The following is a 26,194-nucleotide window of genomic DNA, read 5'->3' on the forward strand; positions in this document are numbered from 1 at the left end:
GATCAGAAATGGGGGAGGCAGGTGGGGAAATTAATAAGGATGGTCAAGATAAGCCTCATTGAAAAGATTAGATCTGAGCAAAAAAAGACTTGAAAGAAGTGAGTGAGGAAATAGCCAAGTGGATACCTGAGTAATCAGAGGAAGTCTTAAATATCTACTTTATTGAATCTCCTCAGCCTGGGCCTCCCCTAAATTGCAGGCTTTGGGGCAGACACAGAACTAAGATGTAGCCATTGCTGTCACTGCATCTCTTTGGTGCAGGACCACAGCTGATTGTGGTTTTTAATCAAATTAAATTCAGCAGTTGAGAGTGGTTTACCAAGTCCTGTGTCACTTTTTTAAAGTATGATTTGGTAAGCAAAGGTTATGTAACTTTCTGTTGTTTTTATCTGACAGCATTCTGCATCTTTAAATTCCATTAGAATTTAAATCTATCAAAATGCCTAATGGCCCCATTTGAGAAGTTGATAGAGAATGGATGTATATAGTACTTGTTAATCTCTGACAGCTGATATCAAAACATCACCTACTTTCTTGTTTTTTGGTAGTGTCACAGTTGCACTGTTTCCTTTCTATGTCTTTGTCATCTGACATTATTAGAGACTTTTGGTTTTCATATTGGGATGAGAGTGAATAGGAAAAACAGGTTAATAATGAAGCTAAAAGATAAAAACTCATGCTTCAAAAATCTTAAATTAGGGTTGGGGAGATAGCTCAGTTGGTAGAGTGCTCACCTCACAAGCACAAGGCCCTGGGTTCAATCCCCAGCACCACAAAAAAAAAAAAAGAAAAGAAAAGAAAAGAAATCTTAAATTATATTTTTATTAAGCAAATGGATATCTTAATGAAAGTTATTTAAATAGAGATTATATTGAGATTGTTGTATAAGGTTGTTATAAAAGAAAATATTTTATTAAGATGAAATGATGCTTTTCCTAGAACATTTTTCCTCTTCTTCCATCTTCTTTTCAGGTTTCTGTTAAAGCTTTATATTTTCAGAGAGACCTTTTCTGTCCCTTAGATACATATCCGTCTGCTGTATGTTTTCATAGCTCTGGTACATTTCTTATCATGATACTGTTTTATAAGTCATTTAGTTAAAATCTTATTTAGAATTTATTTTTCTTACAGTTCAGAAGTAGGCTTATTTTGTGACTGTCTAAAAAGGGAACATATGAGGCATGCCTGTAGTCATAGCTATTCCAGAGGCTGAGGCACGATGATCACCTGAACCCAGGAGTTTGAGACCATGCAATATGGCATGACCTCATCTCAAAAAAAAAAAAAGAGAGAACATGGTTCTGATGGTGGATATGAAACTCTGGATCATAGCTGGGAGCTGATTATTGTACCGCTCCTTTCTACTTTTGTAGAAATGTTGTAAAAATTATAAAGGACTTTTAAAGTGCTTTGAACTTAGTAAAGATAGACCTAAAATAGTGCCATCACCTACTACAGGTATACAGATTCTAGCTGTAGAATTGACTTGTGGATTCACTTAAAACCTCAGACTTCGAACACATCTAGTCTCTTTCTTTTTTATAGTCAACGTTTCACTTTGATCATCCTGTTTAGCATTTTTGATAAAAATGAATGGGATAGAATGCAAATTGACTTTGATTTTTTTCCAGTTTTACTTTCCAAATTTAAAATGTGTCACTTCTAAACTTTAAATTGTGGTTCTTAGATCAAGAACACAGGAAGAGAAACATGAAGCTTGTTAAAACAAGTGATACTTGTATTTTCAGGGCTTCATTGTGAATTTGAGAACTTAGTTCAAGATCAGATAAATTGGAGCAGGCACTGTCACTTGGCAGTACTGGATCATTTTAAGTACTTGTCCATGTTAAGAGTATTATTAGAAGGTAGATGCTTTCTAGTTATGTGAAATACTATTCAAGTTAGGGTAGATGAATCTCTGAAAAGGGCAAGATGAATTTAGGCCTAGCCTGGCTCTTTTTCGGTAAAATGTCTTAATTTCCCACAGAGATTTTGAAATGATTTGGAAGCCCATCTGATAGCCAGGTCTATCCTGGTAGGTGTTTAGGCCCCTGAGTCATACTGGCCCCCACCTTCCAACCTTTTCATAAAAATAAAATCAGATTAAAATGACTAAGAGTGACTAATGTTTGCATAACCCTCTCATAATCAGTATATTATTTCTTTCTCATAATAATCCTCTGAGATGGATGAACAAATGGGTTGTCATCTCTACCCAAGAAGAAACTTACTACTGCTGTGGATCTATCTTCTGACTTGATAATTTCTGTTTTTTCTCTTATCTTAAGCTGCCTTGGGACTGCATCTTTAAAATCACTGCTTAACACTTAAATACACAGCTGTTAACACAGTGCCTCGCACATTATAAGCTCCTTACACATGATGGTCAGATGAGGCTTACACTGAGAACTGAGGGATTCTGTGGACTGATCTGAATATGCATAGAAACTTTAGGTTTCAGCACCAATTTCCAAAGGTACTTTTCCCTGTTTTTTTACTGGTCATTTCTCTTAGTTTTCTGGTGCAAGCCCAGGCTTGATTTTTATTTGCTTTTACTATTGAGATGACTGCTTGATAGCTGCCCTACAGTGTAAATAATGAAAAATGGAAACTGTCCTGTTTCTGGGTGACTTCTCTTGTCCTCATTTTGTTAAAAATTTGGACAGGATTTTATGGTTATTGTTACTTTGACTAAGTGCTTTAGGCTAGGTTCTATGATGCTATTATAAATTAAGATAAGCAAAATGCTAATTATTGCAGACATACAGAATAACCTATCTTCTGTAGCACTAGTTTTTTGTTGCCTCTAATTTAAGGAAAACAGGACTGCCTGAGCAGGATTGTGGATTCCAACTTTGTCGTGTGAGCCGGTGTTCCATCTTTCACAAATGCACCCCCATTTTTAGGTGCCCTGTGCCTTTTACCCCCTACATCCCTTCTCTCATCAGAATCTTCGAATTTGGTGTGAGCATGACTTAATATATTTTTAAAAGATGTGACTTTTAATGAATTATTAACAACTTTTGCATTTTAAGCTTTCTAGCTCTTGATAATGATATGTGGTAGAGGTGCCTAAGTCCCTTACCAGATGTTTCTCTAGAAATAATTTCCTGCTATTCTTCCTGCAGTAGCATAGGTTTGTAGATGGGATTCACTTGCTTATGTTCTCCTCTCCTTTTCTTGCCTTGTTATAAATAACCTTTTTTAAAAAAAATACATTTAAAGTAATATGTGTTCATTTTAGAAAACTATGATATGGGGACAAATGAAAAATTACTTACGCCTCCTTTATCAAAAGGTAAACATTGGGGCTGGGGATATAGCTTAGTTGGTAGAGTGCTTGCACAAGGCCCTGGGTTCAATCTCCAGCACCAACAACAACAACAAAAAAGATAAACATCGTCTCTTTCTAGACTTTTGGAAATTTCATATTAAGGATCTAAACATTAAACATAGTATAGATATGAATTATATAGATATATTTGATGTGTTTTTTAAACAATGTATCACAACTTTTCATGTCAGTAAATATACATATTTAGTATTTGTGTATGTCATTATATGGTTGTATAATCTATTATCTATTTCCCTGCATTAGAAAAAATGCTGTGATTAGTATCTTTGAGCAGATTCTTTTCTTATGTCCTTAATTGTTTAAGTAAATTTCTAGAATTGTTTTTTAAGTTGTTTTAAAGTTTTAGTGGATTTTGACAAATTATTCTTTTTTAAAATTTGTTCTAGTTAGTTATACATGACAGTACAATGCATTTTAATACATACATAAATGGAGTATAACTTCTTATTTTGGTTGTGCATGATATAGTTAAGGCATGCTTAACTACACCAGTCGTGTAAGCATATATGCACATAGGGTAATAATGTCCAATTCATTCCACTTCCTTCCTACCTTCTATCCCCTTCCCTTTCTCTCCTCTGTCTAATCCAGAGTATCTCTATTCTTCCCTAGCCTCTCCCCATGTGAATTAGCATCTGCATATCAGAGAAGCCTTTGATTCTTTGGAATTGGCTTATTTTCCTTAGCATGATATTCTCTAGCTCCATTCTTTAACTGGCAAATGCCATAATTTCATTCTTCTTTAAGGCTGAGTAATATTCCATTGTGTATATATACTGTAGTTTCTTTATCCATTCATCTGTTGAGGGACATCAAGGTTGGTTCCATAGTTTAGCTATTGTGAATTGAGCTGCTATAAACATTGATGTGACTGTGGCACTGTAGTATGCTGATTTTAAGTCCTTTGGGTATAAACTGAGGAGTGGGATAACTGGGTCAAATGGTGGTTTTATTCCAGGTTTTCTGAGGAATCTCCATACTGCTTTCCACACTGGTTACACCAGTTTGCAGTCTCAACAGCAAAGTATAAGTGTACCTTTTCCCTCATATCCTTGCCAACATTTACTGTTGCTTATATTCTTGATAATTGCCATTCTGACTAAAGTGAGATGGAATCTCAGTGTAGTTTTGATTTGCATTTCTCTGATTGCTAGACATGTTGCACATTTTTTCATTTATTTGTTGATTGATGTATTTCTTCTGTGGAGTGTCTCTTCAGCCCAATTATTTATTGGGTTGTTATTATTATTATTATTATTATTATTATTATTATTATTTTGGTGTTAAGAGTTTTGAGTTTTTTATGTATCCTGGAGATTAATGCTCTGAGATGCATGTGGTAAAGATTTTCTCCCCTTCTGCAGGCTCTCTCTTCACGTTATTGCTTCCTTTGCTGAGAAGAAGCTTTGAGTTTGAATCCATCCCATTTATTGAATCTTGATTTTACTTCTTGCACTTTAGGAATTTTGTTAAGGAAGTCAGTTCCTAAGCCAACATGGTGGAAATTTGGGCCTACTTTTTCTTCTCTTAGTCACAGGGTCTTTGGTCTAATGCCTCAATCTTGATCTACTTTGAGTTGAGTTTTATGCAGGGTGAAAGACGGGTTTAATTTCATTTTGCTACATATGGATTTCCAGTTTTCCCACCACCATTTGTTGAATAGGCTATTTTTTTTTCTCCAGTGTATATTTTTGGCAACTTTGTCTGGTCTGAGATAACTGTATTTATATGGGTTTGCATCTGTGTCTTCTATTCTGTACCACTGGTTTATGTGTCTGTTTTGGTGCCAATACCATGCTGTTTTTGTTAATATGGCTCTGTAGTATAATTTAAGGTGTGGTATTGTGATGCTGCCTGCTTCACTTTTCTGGCTAAGGATTGCTTTGGCTATTCTGGGCCTCTTATTTTTCCAAATGAATTTCATGATTGCTTTTTTTCTATTTCTATGAAGAATGTTATTGGGATTTTAATAGGAATTGCATTAAATCTATATAGCACTTTTGGTAATATGGGCATTTTGACAATATTAATTCTGCCTATCCAAGAGCATTGGAGATCTTTCCATCTTCTAAGCTCTTCTTCAGTTTCTTTCTTTAGTGTTCTGTAGTTTTCATTGTAGAGGTCTTTCAACTCTTTTGTTAGATTCCCAAATATTTTTTTGAGTCTCTGGAGTGGTTTGCTAATTGCTCTTTTAGTGGATTCATCACTGATGTGTAAGAATGCATTTGATTTATGGGTGTTAATTTTATATCCTGCTACTTTGCTGAATTTATTTATTAGTTCGAGAAGATTTCTAGTTGAGATTTTTGGATCTTCTAATTATAGGCTCACGTCATCAGCAAATATTGATAGTTTGAGTTCTTTTCCTATTTGAATTCCTTTAATTTATTTCTTCTGTCTACTTGTCTAGAGTTCCAAGGACAATATTGAATAAAAGTGGTAAAAGAGGGCTGGGGAGATAGCTCAGCTCGTAGAGTGCTTGCCTCGCAAGCACAAGGCCCTGAGTTCGATCCCCAGTACTGCAAAAAAAAAAAAAAAGTGGTAAAAGAGGGCATCCTTGTCTTGTTCCAGTTCTTGGAATGCTTTTAATTTTTCTCCATTTAAAATGATGTTGGCCTTGGATTTAGCATATTAGCTTTTACAGTTTTGAGGTATGTTCCTGCTATCCCTGTTTTTTGTGCTATTTTGAACATGAAGAGGTGCTGTATTTTGTCAAATGCTTTTTCTGCATATATTGAGATGATCATTTGATTCTTGTCTTTAAGTCTATTTATTGATGTGATGAATCACATTTATTGTTTTCCATATGTTGAACTAACCTTGTGTCCCTGGGATGAACCTCACTTGATCCTGGTGCACTATCTTTTTAATATGTTTTTGTATATGAACAAATTATTCTTTTAAAAAGTTAGAGCCAGTACTAGTGATTGAAAGTTCACTTCTTTCCCTCTAAAATGCTAGCACTATCCTTCGTTTCCTTTGCCTTTTAAGACCTCCAGATAATTAACTCAATTTAAGTAATTGTCTGCAAGGAACTTTCTTTTAATAAAATCAGTTTAACAAAATCAGGAAAGGGTTGGGAAAAGTCTTTTCAGAGACAAGTGAATATCCAGACTGGGCAGAAGGTTTTAGTGTGACCTGAGATATAAATCATGTGAAACAGATTTTGGCTTCAGGCTCTGAATTTGTGTGCCTAGTAGGGGAGGAACCCTGCTGTATGGCCTGCTTCCATGGAGAGAGAGCACCTGTCCAGGCTTGTGTAACTGTGTGGAAATCAGCTTGGAAATAACTTGCTCCACAAAAATTAAGGAACATGGTTGAATGGGAGGACTAGAATAAGTGAATTTAAAGGGATGAGGTGCTGATCAGAAGTAGTGTTTGAAAGCAAGTTTCTGACAGACCCAGGAGTGAGCAACTAGAGAGTGGATCTGAGTGTTCAGGTCACCAGGAATGGAGCAAGAGAAGGGTTAGAGAGGAAAGAACAAGGAAGGTTATCCAAGACATTCGTGTATGATAGCTACAGGAAGATAGTGGGTACACTTCGATGGAATCTTCTCTCTCACCATCTGTCTCCTCCTCAGAGTCTTATGTTATGCAAGATCATTTTACTTCTTTGAACTGTCCACAATTTCTCCTGTCTTTATTCCTTTGCCTGGAATTCTGTCATCCATAATCCTTTACCCTGTCCCCGACTCCTGCCAAGAATGTCTTTTATTAGGTTTCATTTTAGATTTACTTTTTCCTGGAAACATTTTCTCTGATCCACTTTAACTGGGCTCAGAACCCTCCTGTGTTGAATCATGTCTGAGAGCATTTCTCATACTATACTGTGTTTGCTGTTCACAGTTTGTTTGTGTGTGTGTGTCTCTCTCTCTCTCCCTCTCCAACCGATAAAAGCTGCCTGTAGACAGGAACTGGTTTTGTTTCATTACATTCCCAGAATCATCAATAGTGTCTGGCATTTAGTAGATATTCAGCACTATTTATTGGTGAATGTACCAGTTGAAAAGTGGTCTATAAAGAATTGGGTACAGCCAGGCTTGGCGTCACCCATTTATAATCCCAGCAACTAAGGAGGCTGAAGCAGAAAGATTGCAAGTTTAAGGCCAGCCTGGGCAATTGAGCAAGCCCTCGTCTCAAAATAAAAAGAACTGGGGTTGTAGCTCAGTGATAGAGCACCCCTGGTTTTAGTCCACAAAATAATAAATGAATAAATAAATAAATAATTTTGTTAAAGGACTGAGAATGTATCTCAGTGGTAGAGCACTTGCCTAGCATGTATGAGGACCTGGATTTAAACCCCAGTACTGGGGTGGCGGTTGGGTGGGAGCATCAAACAGAATCAGGTACAGAGGTTTTTATAGCCTATGACATACTGGACTACTTCTTTTGTACTGAACCAGTTACTTTACATTTTTCTAACCTTCTATCTGCTATGTTGCCACTGTTGTATTGTTTTTGGTTTTAAATCTGAGATGCATAACTCTGACCCTGAGGAGCTATGACTGACCACTACAGAGATAATTTGTTAAATACTGAGACTTCTGGATTTACTATTGTTATGTTAAATAATATTTTTGGAGGAAGGGGGCATATTTAAAATTGAAGCTCCACTTGGCTTCATGAAAAGTTTTGTAACCTCAAAAGTATGCAGGTAGAAAGTTAACTGGGGGTAGAATGTGGGCTTAATGCAAGGACCAATAAATGAACTACAAGAGTTTTTTCATTTATCTTCCTGGTGACCCATCTTGGTTACCACAGATTTATGCTGACTGTCCTTACTTGCCATTTTTTTTTCTTTTTTTTTTCTTCTGATACCAACTTTAAAAAATTCTCTTCTAGCTTCATGGTTACTATGATACATAATGCATGGAGTCATATCTTCCAATTCTGTGTTGAAAACTTGTATCTAAAATATTTAGACTTTTTCTTTAATAATTTTTGAGTTTCATTAAAATTTTTATAGCAGGTGGGAAAATTCACTAGTTACAAAATTGGTAACTGTGTAATATTGTTGAAATGGAAATGGCTTAATTAGGAAAATTAGTATCTAAATTTTTTTCTTGGTACAAGTAGAAATTCATCAGTATCTTTTTATTGTTAATTAAATATAGAAGACAGAAGGGTTTGAGTTAAAGTACTTGTAGTAAACTGATTTAGAACCATGAAATAAATGAAAGGAAAGTACATTGGTAAATTTAATTGGAAAAGTTCTATGGATTTTATAGTGACATTGATCTCATTTATTATGAAATTTTTTCCAGAAAAAAATTGGTAAAATTCTTACTAATTTTAGTTTCTGATTAGTAAGAGTTAACTAAGATATGTAACTGTACTAATGTTTTATTGAATTTCTGGGTGTTCAGTATATTTAAGTTTGACTATTACTGCATACCAATAACTTACTAAAATTAATGGGAATTAAATATATTTAGATTCCTTTTAGAGGTTCTATGGTACTTCAGTTAGTTCCTTTTGTAAACAATGCACAATCTTCAGTTTCTTGTATGTTAAAGTTAAAAAAGACTTGAGAATATAACATTTAACTTCTTGGAGGGAGATGTTGGATTTCAAAAATTGGCATTCAAAAGTCCAAAACTGTCTTGAATTATATTGTGAAATTGTATAGCTAAATTTCTGGAAGATCTCTTGAATTGAATCTGTAAAGTCTCTGTTTAGAAGGTCTTTTTTTCTGAAAGCCTCTTTGCCTTTCATTATAAAAGAGCCTGGTACTGCTTTCTGTTTTAAAAATCCAGCTGGAAAATTACAGAGTACAAACACTTGCCCATCGGTTCTTCATTTGGAAAGAACAAAAATATGTCTTCAAATGGAGACTGACATTTAAATATTTATTCCTATCACTGGAGTTATAATTTCTATTCTTTATTTTATACTTTTAAAACTACATATATTTTGTCTTCTGCATAGTGTGGCTCAATTTAAAATACCATCTTTATTTTATGTGGTTTTGTATTGTTATGCAAATCCTCCAATGATCTGTTTTTTTCTGAACCCCTCTCAAAAAAATATCAAGGTGTCCTGTATCTTCATTTTGGTTCTGTTGTGTTGAAACAACATATTTGTGTTGATTCTAATTTTTAAAATAGACTCATAAATGTGTCTGAAGATACATATATTTTTATAAATAATTTCATATATATTTTTTAAAAATTAATAGATAATTTTTATTGTAGTTTCAGATTTTTAGAATCAGTGAGCAGATAATACATAGTTATGTTTATCCACCCCCTACTAACCTGCAGTTTCCCCTTTTATTAACATCTTGCATTAGCATGATACATCTGTTAACAGTTATTAAATCAAAATTGATATTATTCACTATAGTACATAGTTTACATTGTTTAATTCTTTGTATTGTACATTCTATGGGTTTTGACAAATACATGACGTGTTCATTTTTACAGTTTCATACAGAATGGTCACTGCCCTGAGAATCCTCTCTGCTAAACCTATTCATTCTTCCCCCTATTAAGCTCCTGGCAACTATTGCTTTTTTTTTTTTTTTTTTTTTTTTTTTTTTTTAACTGCCTGTCTAGTTTTGCTTTTTCAAGAATGCCATACAGCTAGACTGGCTTCTTTCACTTTGCAATATGTATTTAAGTTTCCTCCTTGTCTTTTCATGGCTTGATGGCTCATTTTTTTTCAATCACTGAATAATATTCCACTATAGAGATCAGTTTGTTTATTCATTTGCATGTTGAAGGAAATCATGACTGCTTCCAGCTTTGGGCAATTATAAATAATGACTGCTATAAACATTTGTGTGCAAGTTTTTGTGTGGACATAGGTTTTGAACTCGGGTACATGCTTCAGGATGGGGATTCCTGGGTCATATGGCAAAACAATGTTTAGCTTTGGTTTAAACTGTGTAAACTACCAGCATTCTGTTTTCTGGACATATGTGCTTTTAAGAATCAGCCTAATTAAAAGTCTGGAAGAAGATACTTTAAACTGTTAGCAGTAGTTAATCATAGGATGAGACTGGGAGGAGGAGCTGTCATATTTACTGATTTATTTTGTTCTTTTAATTTTTTACAACAAATCAATGTTTAGTAACTTTGTAATTTTTTTCTCTAAAACATTTTAATTTATAGTAACAAAAAATGACAGTGAATCAACACAAGTGAAAAGAAGACCATTTAAAATAGTATATTGTCAGTTTTATCACATTTCCTAGTTTTAGAGGATTTTAATATTTTATTCTTATTGTTTAAATAAAGAGAATAATAACCTTCCTATAGTCATAATTGTCTAATTGTCTATTTAGCAACCTTTCAGAGCATTTGCCTAATAGCCCAGTTTTTCAAAGGACAGTGCCAGAGCTAAGCACATGCATATTTAATTCAGCATTGAGATACCAGGCAAGGCTTCCTGGAGGAGGTGATAACTAAACTGAGTCATGAAGGACAAGTGTAGGCTAAAGGGAGGGAGGAGTAGGGAAGGGGAAGGAGATTGTACCAGAGTAAGGACAGTGTTTTCAAGCTAGAGATAGGGTCATTTGCTTCTGATTAATCTGACTAAAACTAGAATTAGTTGTCCTAAGCTCTCAGAGAAACAGATCTTTTCGCTGATGCTTGTTTGATAATCTGAAATTGGGAAGTATGCACTCACGTTTTGCTTCGGTTTTCCAGTGAGTGGCAGAATACATTGTCCTAGTGCTTGTTTTGCTTGGAAAACTGAAATAATAAATCGCATAAAGATATTTCGTTGTTGGAAATGTGTTAGCATCAATCACTGTCATAACAAGTTCAGACCTGAAATTTAGAACCTTGAATGATTCTACTGTTAATCTTGGTGAGAGCACTTTTTATACTTTCTTGTGCAACCTAGGACCCTTACACTTAAATCTTTCTTCCCAACATGTAAACTTCTCTACATCCTCAGATGTTTTTCTGTGCTCTATGGGATTCCAGTGAAAACTTTTACTTAATCACTAAGGAAGATAGGGAAAGAGGGAAAGCCACATTTACTGACATTTTGGCATAGAGGTAACTGTGTTTACTAGGTTAGGATATGAGCACATAAAAAGAAGAATTAATTGAGTCTTGTTATTTAATTTTTATCACAGTTCTTTAAGGTGTATTTTAAACGTGTTGGAGTATTTTTTCTTGGATCAAATTCACCTCTTGAGATTATTTCTTTAAAACTAAATGTGTACCAGGCATGGTAGTGCATGCCTATGATCCCAGGGACTCCGGAGGCTGAAATAGGAGGATCACAAACTTAAAGCCAGCCTCAGTAATTTATCAAGGCCCTAAGCAACTTAGTGAGACCCTGTCTCACAATAAAAGATAAAAAAGGGCTGGGGGTGTGGCTTAGTGGTTAAGTGTCCCTGGGTTCAATCCCTGTACCAAAAAAAAAAGTCTGTAAATGTGTGATAGTTCACACTGTTACAATGAAAATCATCCATAGGAATGTTAATTTAATATGAAAGATAATTAGTATATTATACTATTGTTTTATTCTGAACAAAAGTCACCGCTGAGATCTGTTAGATATCATACAGTTAATATTTTTCTCAGGTACCTGTTGCATATTTAAAAGTAAAAGAAAATTCTCATGTTCTGAAAAGGAGTAATGAAATCTTGTTATCAGAGTACAGTTTTTTTATTGTAAACAAGTGGGGTACAACTCGTTTCTCTGTACACGAAGTAGAGGCATACCATTTGTGTAATCATACATTTACATAGGGTAATGGTGTTTGATTCATTGTTATTCCCCCCCACCCCTCCCACCCCTCTTTCCCCTCTATACAGTCCCTCGTTCCTCCATTCTTGCCTCCCTCCCACTCCCCATTATGAATCATCATCATTTATCAGTGAGATCATCCGTCCTTTGGTTTTTTGAGATTGGCTTATCTCACTTAACACGATATTCTCCAGCCCAGGCAGTAGTTCCAGACCAGAGTACAGTTCTTATATTCTAAATCTGATTCTTACCCCTGCCAGTTTAGTGACCTTGGACAGGTCATTTGATTTTACTGAGTCTTTTGTGTTTAAATAAATTAAATAATGTATATGAAGAATCCTGCAAACTACTAAACATTACAACCATAATTGCTATCTTTTTTTTTTTTTTTTTTTTTTTTTCGGAATTTTCCTTCTAACACATTTTATAATCCTTATGAACAAGATTACTAGGAGGTCACTGATTATAACCTCTGACTCTATTTTGTATTATAAAATCTCCCTGGCATGTGAATTTTTCTATATGTACATGTCTTTCTATAACACAGAGGAAATTAAAATGTTGGAAGATTTTTAAAAAGTATGACCTGAGGCTCACAGACAATCTTTTTATTTAAAGGCAAGGAAGGGAAGATGCTAGGAATGGTATTGAGACCTCCTAACCCTATCTTACTCTGGTATTGAATGGTATTGAGACCTCCTAACCCTATCTTACTCTGTTTACCACAAAAGATAAGGGATATGTGAATTAGTCTTTACAAAATAGTTGAGACTTCTACTGTCGATTCTGTTCTTATTCTTTTCTTTCATGTATCCCTCTCTACCATTCTGTTCTTTTTCTCACCTTTTGAAAGTCATTCTAGAAGTATCTCCTAATATTCTCTTCCCTATTTTCTTTGTCATTCTTCTTTTTATTCCTTTAGTGATTATGACTTATTTAATCCCATGTTATACTTTCCTATTTCTTGTTGCATTTCTTATTTTTTATGTCAAGTATGAAAGTTGACATTCAATTTTAATAGTAAAAAATGTGAATTTTATTTTCACATATGGTATATCACTGGGCATAATGAAGATGAGTACCCATATTTATGGTGAGAATATAATAGCACAATGCTTTTAGAGTATTTTGACATGTTGACAGCTTAATTTTGATCTAAAATTCCATATCTTAGCTGGGCATGGTGGTACACTCCTTTCTTTAATCACAGCAACTCAAGAGGCTGAAGCAGGAGGATCTCAAGTTCAAGACCAGCCTGAGCAATTTAGTGAGGTCCTAAGCAACTTAGCAAGGCCCTGTCTCAAAATAAAAAATAAAATGGGCTGGGGGTGTAATCCAGTAGTAAAGCAGCCCTGGGTTCAATCCTCAGTGTGTAGGTACATATGTATGTATGTATGTATGTATGTATAAATAAATAAATAAATATTCCCATATCTTAGAATCCATTCTAAAAGAAATAAGCTTAAAAAATGAAAAGGGAGCCTTAATGAAATAAATGGGGTATGATTATGTGGACTTTTTATAGCCATTGAAAATTACATGTAGCACAGAGAAAGTACATAATTTTAAAAACAAAAGTTTTTAACTACAATAGATCATGGCAGACATGTATTTAACATCCAAAGTTGATGAAAGTATAAATTCACAGCTTTTTAAAGCAATATGGCAATATATATATTCTAAATCCACGTACATTTTGCCCTAACAATTATGTCTAGGTTGCTTTGCTGATAAGCTGATATATGCTAAAATATTTTTAGGAATAGTCATTGCAGCACTAATTACAGTAGGTCTGTCCATGAGACTTTGTGAAATGGTAAGTGCTTTCGTTTCTAGGAATTTGTTTAAAGAAAATAAGGCTGCATATGTATATATGAAACTAAGATGTTTATCCCTGTATTTGTAATGATAAAATAATATTAAAATTCTAGATGTCCAATAATAGTGAATTGGTAAAATTATGTATTCTACCAGTGAAAAATTAGGCAGCATTGCAAGTCATGTTGTAAAAGACTGTACTGGAAAGGTTATCTTCCACACACACATACTCATGTACATGCTTATATGGTGGTAAGTTGGGTGCATGTACACTGAAGTACACTAAAAGTTTTAACTCTGTGTAGTTAGATACAGATGATTTGATTTTTAATTTTTCCCTTAATGACTGGTGACTATGTTTATAATATAAATAAAACCATGGGAGGGTTTTTTTTCTGCATAGAAATTTTATTTAATTTTTAATTGGCAGATATTCATGAGGTACATATAATGATTTGATACATGTGTGCATTGTGTAATGTTCAAATCAGGATAAGCATATCTATCTACTCAAACATTATTTCTTTGTGGTAAAAACATTCAAAATCCTTTCTTCTAGTTTTAAAAAAAAAATACATAATTATCTATATTCCATCTATTGTACTATAGAACACCAGAACTTACTTCTCCTAACTGTAGTTTTAAAAAATTATTATTGAAAAAAATTAACCCAAGTGTGAAGAAAAGACTTGTAGGAATTATACCCAAAGTTTTAAACAGTAGCTATTTTTGAGTGGTGGAACTACAGGTAATTTTTAGAAATACTTTTGTGTCTTTTCTACATTTTTTTCTTTGATGAGAAAATGGGTACACTCATTTTATTGGAAATAAAGGTTTTGTTTTTAGCTTTTGTTAAAGCATTATTGATAAGTAATTAACATAGTGCCAAGTAATATGTGTGAAATTAACAAACTTAAAAAAATTTTGTGTTTTTATTTCATTTTTAGGCCAGAAATGTACATACAGGAGAGTTAGCTGCAGTAAAAATCATCAAGTTGGAGCCTGGTATGTATATAAACCTTCAAGACATTTTTTTTAAAACAATTTTCTTGTGCAGTTCATGAAAAGCATAGTCTATATTTCCTTCCTTGTTTTCCTTCTTCCCAAAAGAAGTTTTTATATGTTCTGGCAGTGTAGTAGAATATCTACAGTATGGCTATATTAAATTCCGTTGGAGGTCATTAAAGTTTTGATGGGACAGTTTTATTGCTAAATAAAATTTGAAATGTATATATTAAAAAAAAATTGAAATAAGCATTGACTGATAATTTTAAAGTAATTTTTTTGCAGTTATAGTGATTATTTTAGCTTTATTTTTAGTTATTATGAAAATTTGATTAGAAAAGTATTGAGTGACATTTTAGGGTTATTCATATAATATTCTGGATGATGCTATTTTGTCAGCTGGTCCCTGGCTGGTTGATTTAGGTTTGATGATTCTGATGTTATTTTATTAACACATCTAGTATCAGAAGACTGTTTTAAAACACACCAAATAATTCACTTTGAAAAAAAAACTTTAAATATTATGATTTTAATTTCTTAAAAAAGTTTTTAATTTGGGCAGTAGTAGTTTTTGACCATGTAAGTGCATATCTTGATACTCTGTTCATTTATAAGTTCATAAACTAAGACATATGTGTGACCATAATTATGCTAATTTCTTAATTTGAGCAGTTAAAATGGTTTCATATTTCAACATTTAGATCATTAAGTGTATGGTTCATTAGAAAGATTGTATTACTGAGGTAGCATATGCTAGAACACTTTAAAATTAAGTTTTCAAATATGACACGTCCTTTTACCTAACAGACAGAAGTTGTTATAATAATAACTATTTTAGAATCCTGTTACAGAGTTCCACTTAATAAGTATAGAATGATCTCTAAAATGTCACTAACACAAATAGAAGGGAATATGAGAATGGTACAAGCAATTGCCTCTCCTGGAAGAGTCACTCCAACAGAAACTCAGGTTACATTCAAGGGGTGGTTACAGTCCAGATTCTGGTCTGGGCTCTCAGAGGAAACAAAGATCTCTTTTCTGCCTTTAATAAGTACACTGGCTTGTTATAGCAGTTTTACTTATTTGACTTAAGTGTATAGCTTACTTTTTATTATAATTCATTTAATGAATTTAATGAGTATGCTTTAAAAATCCTTTGAGTCTGACCTCTCAATAAACCATTTATTTGAAGTAACAGAAGAAAGACAATTCAATAAAAATAAGAAAAATACATCATATGTATGATACTACTTAACATATAAGGATAAAATACTGGGGTTATAAGTTAATACAATTTGCAAGATTTGAATTTTTCACTTTCTATTTTTGTAAAAACTATTAATTTTGTTATAGGTCTCTCATATATAAAGATTGGATGATATTTAAACTCTTCCCCCCAAGAAATTTAGTAAATGTTGATGATGTAATCTTAGTGTTCAGCCATTTTTATATTCTGCTGATTGCCTGTCTTTCTTTCAGGTTATTTGTCTCTTATTATTGCATTTTAGATGCTGTTTGCACCTGGAAGATTGAGTTTTCATTTTAAGTTTTCCCAGTTTGTCTTCTGTCTTTTCACTCCACTTTTGATGCTTGTCTGTGTGGAAGTATTTTTTTTTCTCTTAGTGAAATTTATTAGTCTTCCTCTCTTTCTTTTCTTCTTCCTCATAATCAGCCTTTTTCTAGTTGATAATTATAAAAAATTTTCACAAATTTCTCTAGTTGTTTCCTTCCAAAGTTTAAATATTTGCTTCATTGGGAATGATTTTGTAATAAAGAGTGAGTTCTAAGTCTATTCTTTTTTAAATGACCAGTTTCCAAAGTCATTAATACAAATTCTTTTATCTGCAGTTTTAAACTTTTCATTACATACTATAATCTTCATTACTTTTATTTTTCAGCTATTTCCTTTCTCTTTTCCTATTTTTACCCCAGTAGAACACTGAATATTTTTATCAAGGAAAGAAACAAATGATATTTGTGAGATTAATTTAGATGATTTGGATTTTTTTTTCTTATTCCTTCATTATGTTTTAAAGGTAGGTTCTTGTGCTAGGCATGGTGATACAAACTTGTATATAATCCCAGCTACTTGGGAGGCCACAGCAGGAGGATCACAAGTTTGAGACCAACCTCGAACAACTTATCAGATCTTGCTTCATAATAAAAATACTAAAAAGCTGGGGATGAAGCTCAGTGGTACAGTGGCCCTGGATTCAATCCCCAATACCACAAAAAATTTTTTGAAAAAATTAATGCTGGGATATACTCAGAGGTAAAGCACCTAGGTTTCTTTCCCAGTACTACAAAAAAGTAAACTTAAATAAAAATTTTTAAAAATGGTAAAAAGGTCTGGAGAGGTAATGCTCAGTGCAAGGACTGAAGATGTAACTCGGTGGTAGAACACCCTGAATTCAATCCTCAGTACCCCACAAAAAGGAGATTGGCTCTTACTGTTGCCCAGGTGGTGCGAGACTCCTGGGTCAGGCTATCCTCCCACCTCAGCCTCCTGGTAGCTGGGAGTACAGGCAAGGACCAGTGTGCCTGGCTCTGTTGTGTTTTTTTGTTTTGTTTTGCTTTGCTTTGTTCATAGTCTTTCTTTGAAGCTTATTTTTAAAATTATGCCTGGGGGTTTCTTTTATTTTTGCTGCTGATAATTTGGAAGATACACAATCTATAGTTTTATTAATTGGAAGTCTTATAAGACTTTGAATAATATGCTTACATTTGTGGGGTTTTATTATCTATCAACTTAAGTAATGAAACAGTTATCTGTTGGCTTCCTAGGTGTGAAGTGAACAAATTTGCCTATTTATCCTCTTCCTGCCTATTCATCTCCTACTTTTAAGCCATTAGCTTACTGTGGGATTTGGCTGTAGAACTTTCTGATTATATTAGGGTATGAGTATGTATTAGTCTGTTTATCTTCCTTTTAAGAACTATAGTATATGTGATCTTTATAAATGTAATGAACAGTTATTGAGACTTAGTTTTATATTTGAAGTAGATTCAGTGCTCACTGTTGGTCTTTTTATACCATGTCCTTGCCATTCTGACTTTTTTTTTTTAATATCAGCTCTCAGATAAATCATATCATTACACAGATTTTTCGATAAGTATTAGAGTAAAACAGTATGACCCTACAAATTGTTCTTCCCAAAACTGTTCTTTCAGTCTTCCCCATTTTCATAAGTGGTTCACCAAGACAAAAATCTGGGCATTAATCTTATTTATTTTTTATTTGCACTACAGTATCAGTCTGTCAGCAAGTTCTTCATACTGCTACCAAAACACATTCTTAATTCACCTCCTTCTCTATATTGCTGTTTTACCCTTCTGGTCTTCCCATTTCTTTTTCCATACCTTCCATTTCCTAACATCTCGTAAAAACTAGAGCCATTGTAGTGAACTTTTTAAAGCATAAATCAGATCATAGCTCTCTTTTCTTCACACTTCCCTGAAGCTTCCATATCCCCTTAGAATCATGCTCAGACTTCCAGTCTTGCTCACAAAATCCTGCATGATCTGCTCTACTTTTCTGAGCTCATCATGTTCTCCTTTCCCTAATCTGCTTTCATTTTCTTTTTATTTAAGCAATCCCAGATTGAACTGTCCCTTCCTTTCTGTTTTTCATCTTTTCTCAGAAAGTTCCTAATCATTTGGATCTCAGTTTAAATGCCATGTCTACAGAGAGGCCAATTTAAGGTAGTCACCCAAGCCCTTGTTTTAGTTTTTTGCCTAGGATTTGACTGATGGATGCATTTGTTTTTTAATTTTTTTGTATTTGTTTGTTTCTCTCTCTTTCCCAGAGTGTATGATCCATAAGAATAGTGATCTTCTGTCTACACTGCTTATAGTTCAGCACCTAGGACAGTATAAGCACATACTGCCAGTCAATATTCTTTCTATAAAAGAATGACACAAATGTATTCTGTTGCATTTGAATAAGAATGGCCATTTGATGAGGTATGCTGATTGTGTCCCACATTCTCCTCCTGTCCTCAGAAAATCTGCAGACATTTTCTCCCTCGAATACAGCTGGAGAGAACTGTAAGGCCTACCTGATGTTTTTCCCTGGATATTTGACTTGCTGCTTCTGCCTAATTGTTGTAGCAGGTTTTATCTTTGAAATTAGTTAACTTCAACAAAATATATTTTGTTCTTGTTAATTTTCTACAGATTTTATTCCCCCTGAAGCACAGTGAGCTTTTTTGTGTGCAGTTTAGATTTTTTCTCTATTTCAGCAAAGTTTCTTTTATCATTCTCGGATTTTTAAACTCTCGTTACTTTAGGAATATCAGTTAATTACATTAGCTCTCCCTTACCTTTACTTCTTACCTGTTTTATCTCTAGTCATGTTTAAGTATCTTCTATACCGTGTGATTTTTTTTAAAGTCTGCTATCAATCACATCTGTGACTTACTTGTTTCCAATATTACTTCTATTTGTTGTTTCCAAGGCTTTTTTTAAATTCTATAAAAGTATTATTTTTCCTCAAACCTCCCTTCACCCCAAACTACCAGCATTCTTTTTATTTTATTTAGTTGCCTTAACTTACCTAAACTTTTGTTTTGTTTTTTCTTTCATTTCCTTGAAAGTTTGAAATACTATTGTCTAAAGTTTTCTTCTCTCGCTTTTCTTTTTTTGTGTTGCTGGGGATCTAACCAGGGCTTGACACATGCTAGGCAAACACTCTACCACTGATCTATTCCCCCAGCTAAAATTTTCTTTCAAAGTAAGTTTTCCATGTCTTCTGAATCCTATATATGCTGCTTTTTTATTGCTATAGAATTTTTGAGAGGGATCAATGTTTAACATTGTCCGTAAAACTAAAGTAGATGGTGTTTTTCACATTTTTGAACAGACATTGGTGATATTTATGTCATAACTATGATGGTATACTAATGAATTTTCCCAGTATTCAGTTCAGATTCTTCAAAAAAATCTGGAGGCAGCTGTATTTTAAAAAAAGAATTCTTAACTCTATTTAGCAGCTTTAAAAATATTACACCAAAGTCAGTATAATAGAAAAGTGCTTCCTTGTATTTATTTAACAGATGAATTGGTTTAGAATTATATTTAGACATGAAAAGATAATTATTTGCCAGTGTAACTTAGGAAAAGCTTTATGTCTGGTAAAACATAAACAAGATTTTTTTTTAAGTAAATGGAAATCCCAGCTGTAGGCTTAAGAGCACCCTTCCCACACACACAATTTAAAATAGGATTTATAGTTATTTTAGAGTTCCAAATTTTGTTGTAGATTTACTGACTTACCACTGGCAGTTTAATTTTATTATAATAGTATAGTCAAAATTTTACTGAAACAGATTGCTTTTGAGACTCTTCTTACTAGTCTTTAAAATGCTAAGTTAGCCTTAGAGTTAAGAATAAAAATAAATTAGCATAGAGAACTGTTTTTTTTACTTAGCCACAAAAATAACTGTGAAAGGGATGGGGCTGTAGTTCAGTAGTAGAGTGCTTGCCTTGTGTGTCTGGAACCTTGGGTTCAATCCCCAGCATCACAAAAATAAAAATAAATTGTGAAAGAAAATGAAGTCAGCATTCTTTCCTATGTCACTATGTTCTTGTTGCCCTTTGAATACACAAGAGAACGATTGTTTTCAGGAATGTTTTAACCATTTCTATCACATTTTTATAGTAGATACTTATTAAATATAGTCACCATTTTAACAAAAGGTGGCATTAAGTAGAATTTGACTTACCAATGATCAGTGTTGAAAATATTACCAAGAATGATACTGTTATGTTAGCTGCATTTTTCATCTCTGGTCAGGCCTCAGGAATGCCCTAGAAAAGCAGACAGATATTATAATGTGTGCCACCATGTTTTCCTGTCTTATGTCTGAATTTCGGCCCACTGTCTAATGCATTTTACAGATGCTTATTTTGCTCAAAAGTCTGTAGCTCTTGGTGGCCTACAGCCAGAGAAGGAACAAAATTCCTAGGAAAACTGACCATTAGAACTTTCCTTTCTCCTTTCCTTTCATTCCATTTTTCCTCTATTGTGGTGAAACTCCATAATATTTTTAAACAGGCAAATTATAGTATGTTAAATATTATGATGCTTGCTTACAAGGGATGAAATTTTAAGAAAATCACTGTCCTGGATGATTACTATTGTCTGTTCACTTGCTCAGTCTTTAAAATGCTAAATTGGAAATATTCATTAAAGAATTGAGTATTTTAAGTTAGTCGTGTCTCCTTAAAGAGTTTTCAAACTAAGTAGGAACCTTTAAATACTTTTGAATAAATGTTTAAGATTTTTCTTATACTATCAGAAAATACTTCATTCTGTTTCCTAGAAATATAAGCTGAGAAAATAGAGTAAATGGAACAAAGTGAAGATGTGTACAAAGACTTAAGCAGTCATTAGTTTGCATTGTGAATGTTTTTAAACAATTGCTAAAGCAAGCACTTGGCCAAATAGATCAAGTGTCAGCTATTCTATCTAATTTAGTGGTATGATCTTGCTTTATAGAAACTCTTATTTAAAAATCTAGCAATCTTGATTTTTTTAATAATTTATTTATTTTGATTCATTGTAAACATGCAGTACAATTTGTTTCTCTGGTTGTACATGAAGTAGAGTCACACCATTTGTATAATCATACATGTACATAGGGTAATGATGCTTGTCTCATTCTGTAATTTTTCCTTCTCCCCACCCCTCCCACCCTCTTTTTCCTCTATACAATCCATTCTTCGATAAAGTAGAATATTTGTACCTTGTCTTCACTGTGTGGACACTTTAAGTCTGAACTGATGAAAAATGTTAATTTGAGGGACTAGTGTACATCAAAAATTTTATTTTTATTGGTTTAAAATAATAAATGCAGAAAACCAATAAAGGTTAAGTAGAAACTTTGTGTCATTTAAAAAATATGTAAAAATCATTTGTAATGCTAAGACACTGTTTCCAAATTTGTTTTTGAACACAAGATAAAAATGAAATAAAGATACTTTTGTATTACTTTGTAATAAAAAAAAAAAAAAAAAAAAGAACCTACAATGTCAGATTCTAAATTGCTGATACTGATAGGTATTTTCTCTCTAGGTAAGTTTTTGGAGGGATTTTCTCTCCAAATGAGTTTTCAGAATCTAAGATGGGCATTCTAAAGAAAATGTACAATTAGAAATGAAATTCCATTTAACATTATACATTCATTTTACTCAATGGAAAACAATCATATTTCATATTACCAACCAAGTCAGTCAAATTCACAAGATTGCCACCCTGTGTCACTGTATTTTTCATGCTGATATGCAGTTTAGTGAATCAAATATTTAATATTGGATTAATTGATTTTCTGAAAACAATACTGCTAACCTGCCACTAAAATCAGTTTTCCCTTTGGTGTCTGTTCATTTCATAAACTTCAGAAATGTATTTAATACATAATAGTGCAGAAAACTTTTGTTGTTATTTGATATCGCAAATGTTAATTAAAATATCTAATTTTTACATTGAACTTTTTCTGTGAATCTTTTAAAAATCTTACTTATTTGGGGGAATGTACTAGGGATTAAACCCACAGACACTTTACTACTGAGCTACATCTCTGGCTCTTTTTATTTTATATTTTAAGCAGAGTCTCACCAAGTTGCTTAGAGCCTTGTTAAGTTGGGGAAGCTGGCCTTGAATTTGCTATCTTCTCTTTAGCTTCCTGAGTTGCTGTGATCACAGGCATGCAACACCCCACCCAGCAAATGTTATAAAATGTTAAAGGTTACTTGTACATATTTTTAAAATATATGTTTAAAAAGGGTTTTTTTTTTTTTTCAAAACTTGAACATCCAACTTTAGTAAAATCACTAAATTAGACTTTATTCACGTAATTAAAATTTTTTATTAAGGTGTACAGCATGTCATAAAATTTACCATCTTAACCATTTTTAAGTGTATAGTTTAGCTATGTTAAATGTATTTGCATTGTTGTGAAGTCAAAGTTGAAACTCTGTATCTATTAAAACAACTTCCCTTCCCACACCTGATAATAACCACCATTCTACTTTCTGTGTCCACGAATCTGTTTTAGATATTCCATATAAGTGGAATCATATGGTATTTATAATTTTCATTTAAAATAACATCCTTAAGGTTTATCCATGTGCACCATGTAGCAGTTTTCTTTTTAAGATTGCACATATGTATATATGACATTTTGTTTGTCCATCCATCTGGGGATGGACATTTGGGTTGCTTCTACCACTTGGCTATTGTGAATAGTGCTGCTGAACATGGGCATGCAAATTTATCTCTTTGAGAGTCTAGATATATTCTTGGGATATATATACCTAGAAATGGGATAACTAGATCACAGGGTAACTCTATTTTGGGACACTACACAAATTGGATTTCCAGGGCCTCATGCACTTTACCACTGAACTACACCCCCAACCCTAACACACAGTTACTATACAGTTAGTGCCATATCATTTTTCATAACATTTGCACCATTTTACAGTCTGATCAGTGATACACAAGGGTTCCAACTTATTCACATTCCTTCCATCTGTTATAATTTATGTTTTATAGAAACCCATCCTAATCAGGGCAAGGTTATATCTCATTGTATTTTTGATTTGCATACCTGTGATTAGTGTTGTTGAGGGTCTTTTGTGTGCTTATTGGCCATTTGTATGTCATCTTTGGGAGAAATGTCTGTTCAAAGCCTTTGCCTGTTTTTTTTGTTTGTTTGCTTGTTTTAAATCAAGGTATTAGATTATTGTTGAGTTGTCGGAGCTCTTTATATATTCTGAACATTAGCTCCCTAATAGATATATTGTTTGTTTGCAAATATTTTCTACCATTCCTTGTTTTACCTTTACACTCTGTTGACTGTGTGCTTTGATAAACAAAAATTTTAAGTTGTTAAACTTAAATAGTCCCAATTGATTGTTTTTGTTATCTATACTTTTGGTGTAATATCAAGAAGACATTGCCAAATTTCATGTCATGAAGCTTTTCTTCTGTGATTTTTTTTCTAGGAGTTTGAGAGTTTGGGATCTTATGTTTAGGTGTTAAATTATTTTGTAAATTTTTGTATATTGTTTAAGGTAAGAGTCCATCTTAATTCATTTGCATGTGGATATCTAGTTTTTCCAACACTGTTTTTTGAAGAGATTGTTCTTTGTTGAGTGAACTTGATACCCTTTTCAAAGATCAGTACAACAGATAAATGAAGAATATACCTAGAACTGGAATTTACACACTCTAAGTTTTATGTGTTAAAGAACGAACAGTCCCCAGATATCTGCATTATTAATGACTTATACTTGTGAAGTCTTCCTTCCAGTTACAACTGTTAAAAATTGTAGCACACTTTCACCAAGACCCCACCTTTCCTGGTAGACACAGCACATAACTGCTGCTGGGGACATAGTCTTGGGATGGAACTAAGCCAGTTTTCCCTAATAAGTAGTGGTTTGTTACTCGTAGTATTAATTTAGCTATATTATTGACATATATAGGTCAGTTTAAGAATTTAGACACCATTGAAAAGTTAGTACCATATGTCAGAAAATCTGTCTTAAATCCCAGACTTAATTGAAACACAACTAAGATGTAAGACTTCTATGCACGTTTAAGAACCAATAAATGGGAATCCAAGGAATTGTCTGCAGTAATGAAGTTAGGTGCTTCTTTACTCTTCTTTCCTTTTTCTTTCTTTCTCCCCCTCCCGCCCCCCCCTTTTTTTTTTCCTGAGACAATGTCTCCCTGTATTGCCCAGGCTCATCTTGAACTCATGGCTCAAGTGACCATCCTACCTCAGCTTTCAAAGGGCCTGGGCTACTGGAATGTGCTACTATGCCATGCTTATGTCCTCTTGATAAAATGACGGGAAGGGTAGAATGTAGCCAATTTGTTGGACACTGGTATGTGTAAAGTTCTGCTAGTGCAATGGCACATGCCTGCAGTCCCAGTAACTCAGGAAGCTGAGGCAGGAGGATCACAAGCCTAGGCAATTTACTGAGACCCTGTCTCAAAATAAAAAGTAAAAGGACTGGGAGTGTAGCTCAATGATAAGAGAATCCTGGGTTCAATGCCCAGTACTAGAGGGAGGGAAAAAAAAAAAAAGAATAAGTTCTAATGCTATTATGGAAAAGTCTCAAGCAAGAACATAACACTGGAAACAGTGCCTTTCCACTGAGGCAGGCAAACTTTTACTGTAGCCTTTAGGCCTTCCTCATTCCTCTGCCTCCTTGTAGGTCATCTTTTATTTTGTATTTCTACTGATCCCCTTTCATTGGCTGACCATTAAACTTAAGTAATGATTTATGTACTACATATTTCCCAGTTTACAAGTAAAAACTATAAAGATGTTTTACTCAGAATTTTATGCAGTTAGATTGTACCCTCATTGACTGACTTAATCCTGTAAAATGGGTAACACTAAATCCTGTGACTGAATTATCAGTAAATGTTTATATGCAGTGATTGTTGAAAAGAGTTCCTAGACTATAAATGAATTGGGTGTATGAGAGCTAAACTAAATTTGTGTTTCAGTTACAACAATGATTGATTCTTTACAGAGTACTTATGGCATAGCAAAAGTATTTAAAGTTTTGTTTCCGGTCCAAATGGAAAGAATTGAAAATACAAATAGGAGCTATCTCTGGCTTGTGTGAAGGTTTTTCTTTTAATTTTTTTTTTTTTTAGTATATTTTTTAGATGTTGATAGACCTTTATTTTATTCATTTATTTATATGTGTTGCTGAGAATCAAACCCAGTGCCTCACATGGTCTAGGCAAGTGCTGTACCATTGAGTCACAACCCCAGCCCTTGTGTGAAGATTTTGTTTCAGAGTTTTTCTTTCTTGACCCTGTGCAATTTTTAAAGATGAGTTCAAGTTACTGCTAGAATCTATCAGCACCACTGATTTTAAATCTGACATTGCTTTTCAAAAGACCACTGTAAAACAGTATCTAAGAAAAATATTTTTATAATGATGTCCTAACAAAGAACATGTTTTCAAATCTTCCTGTTTCTCACATATAGTAATATTACTATTGTATTTATTCTCTCAAATGTGCTAAATGCATATGTACAATGACTTTCTCACAACATTCCCAGCTGAGGGTAATACATAATCAGAAACATAGGGACTTAAGAATCTGTTACCAAAATCATTAGCAATTTGCCATTACTGAAATGTAGGGAATATATGACTAAGTGGTATATAAGGAAGCTAAATAGTAGAATGAATCCAGATTCTGCTTAACAAATAACCTGACTCAGAAAGGTCAAGTTGCTGAAATTCTAGTATATGTCCGAACTAGAATTT

General features: G+C 33.4%; 1 protein-coding gene and 1 long non-coding RNA gene across 3 annotated transcripts in view; one reads left to right on the forward strand and one right to left on the reverse strand.

Moving 5' to 3' along the window:
* LOC306648876 overlaps nucleotides 1-26,194 on the reverse strand; it is a 603,819-nt gene that overhangs the window by 76,246 nt on the left and 501,379 nt on the right. The window lies entirely within an intron of this gene.
* The window catches only part of MAP4K5 (mitogen-activated protein kinase kinase kinase kinase 5), a 99,046-nt gene that overhangs the window by 7,106 nt on the left and 65,746 nt on the right, over nucleotides 1-26,194 (forward strand). For both annotated transcript variants that reach the window (XM_079118941.1, XM_079118942.1), the window contains exon 3: nucleotides 14,830-14,887. In XM_079118941.1, the coding sequence (XP_078975067.1) occupies nucleotides 14,830-14,887 (58 nt within the window). The remainder of the gene's footprint in view (nucleotides 1-14,829; nucleotides 14,888-26,194) is intronic.

Source organism: Sciurus vulgaris, assembly GCF_902686455.1.
Source record: "Sciurus vulgaris genome assembly, chromosome: 2".
Lineage (NCBI taxonomy): Eukaryota > Metazoa > Chordata > Mammalia > Rodentia > Sciuridae > Sciurus > Sciurus vulgaris.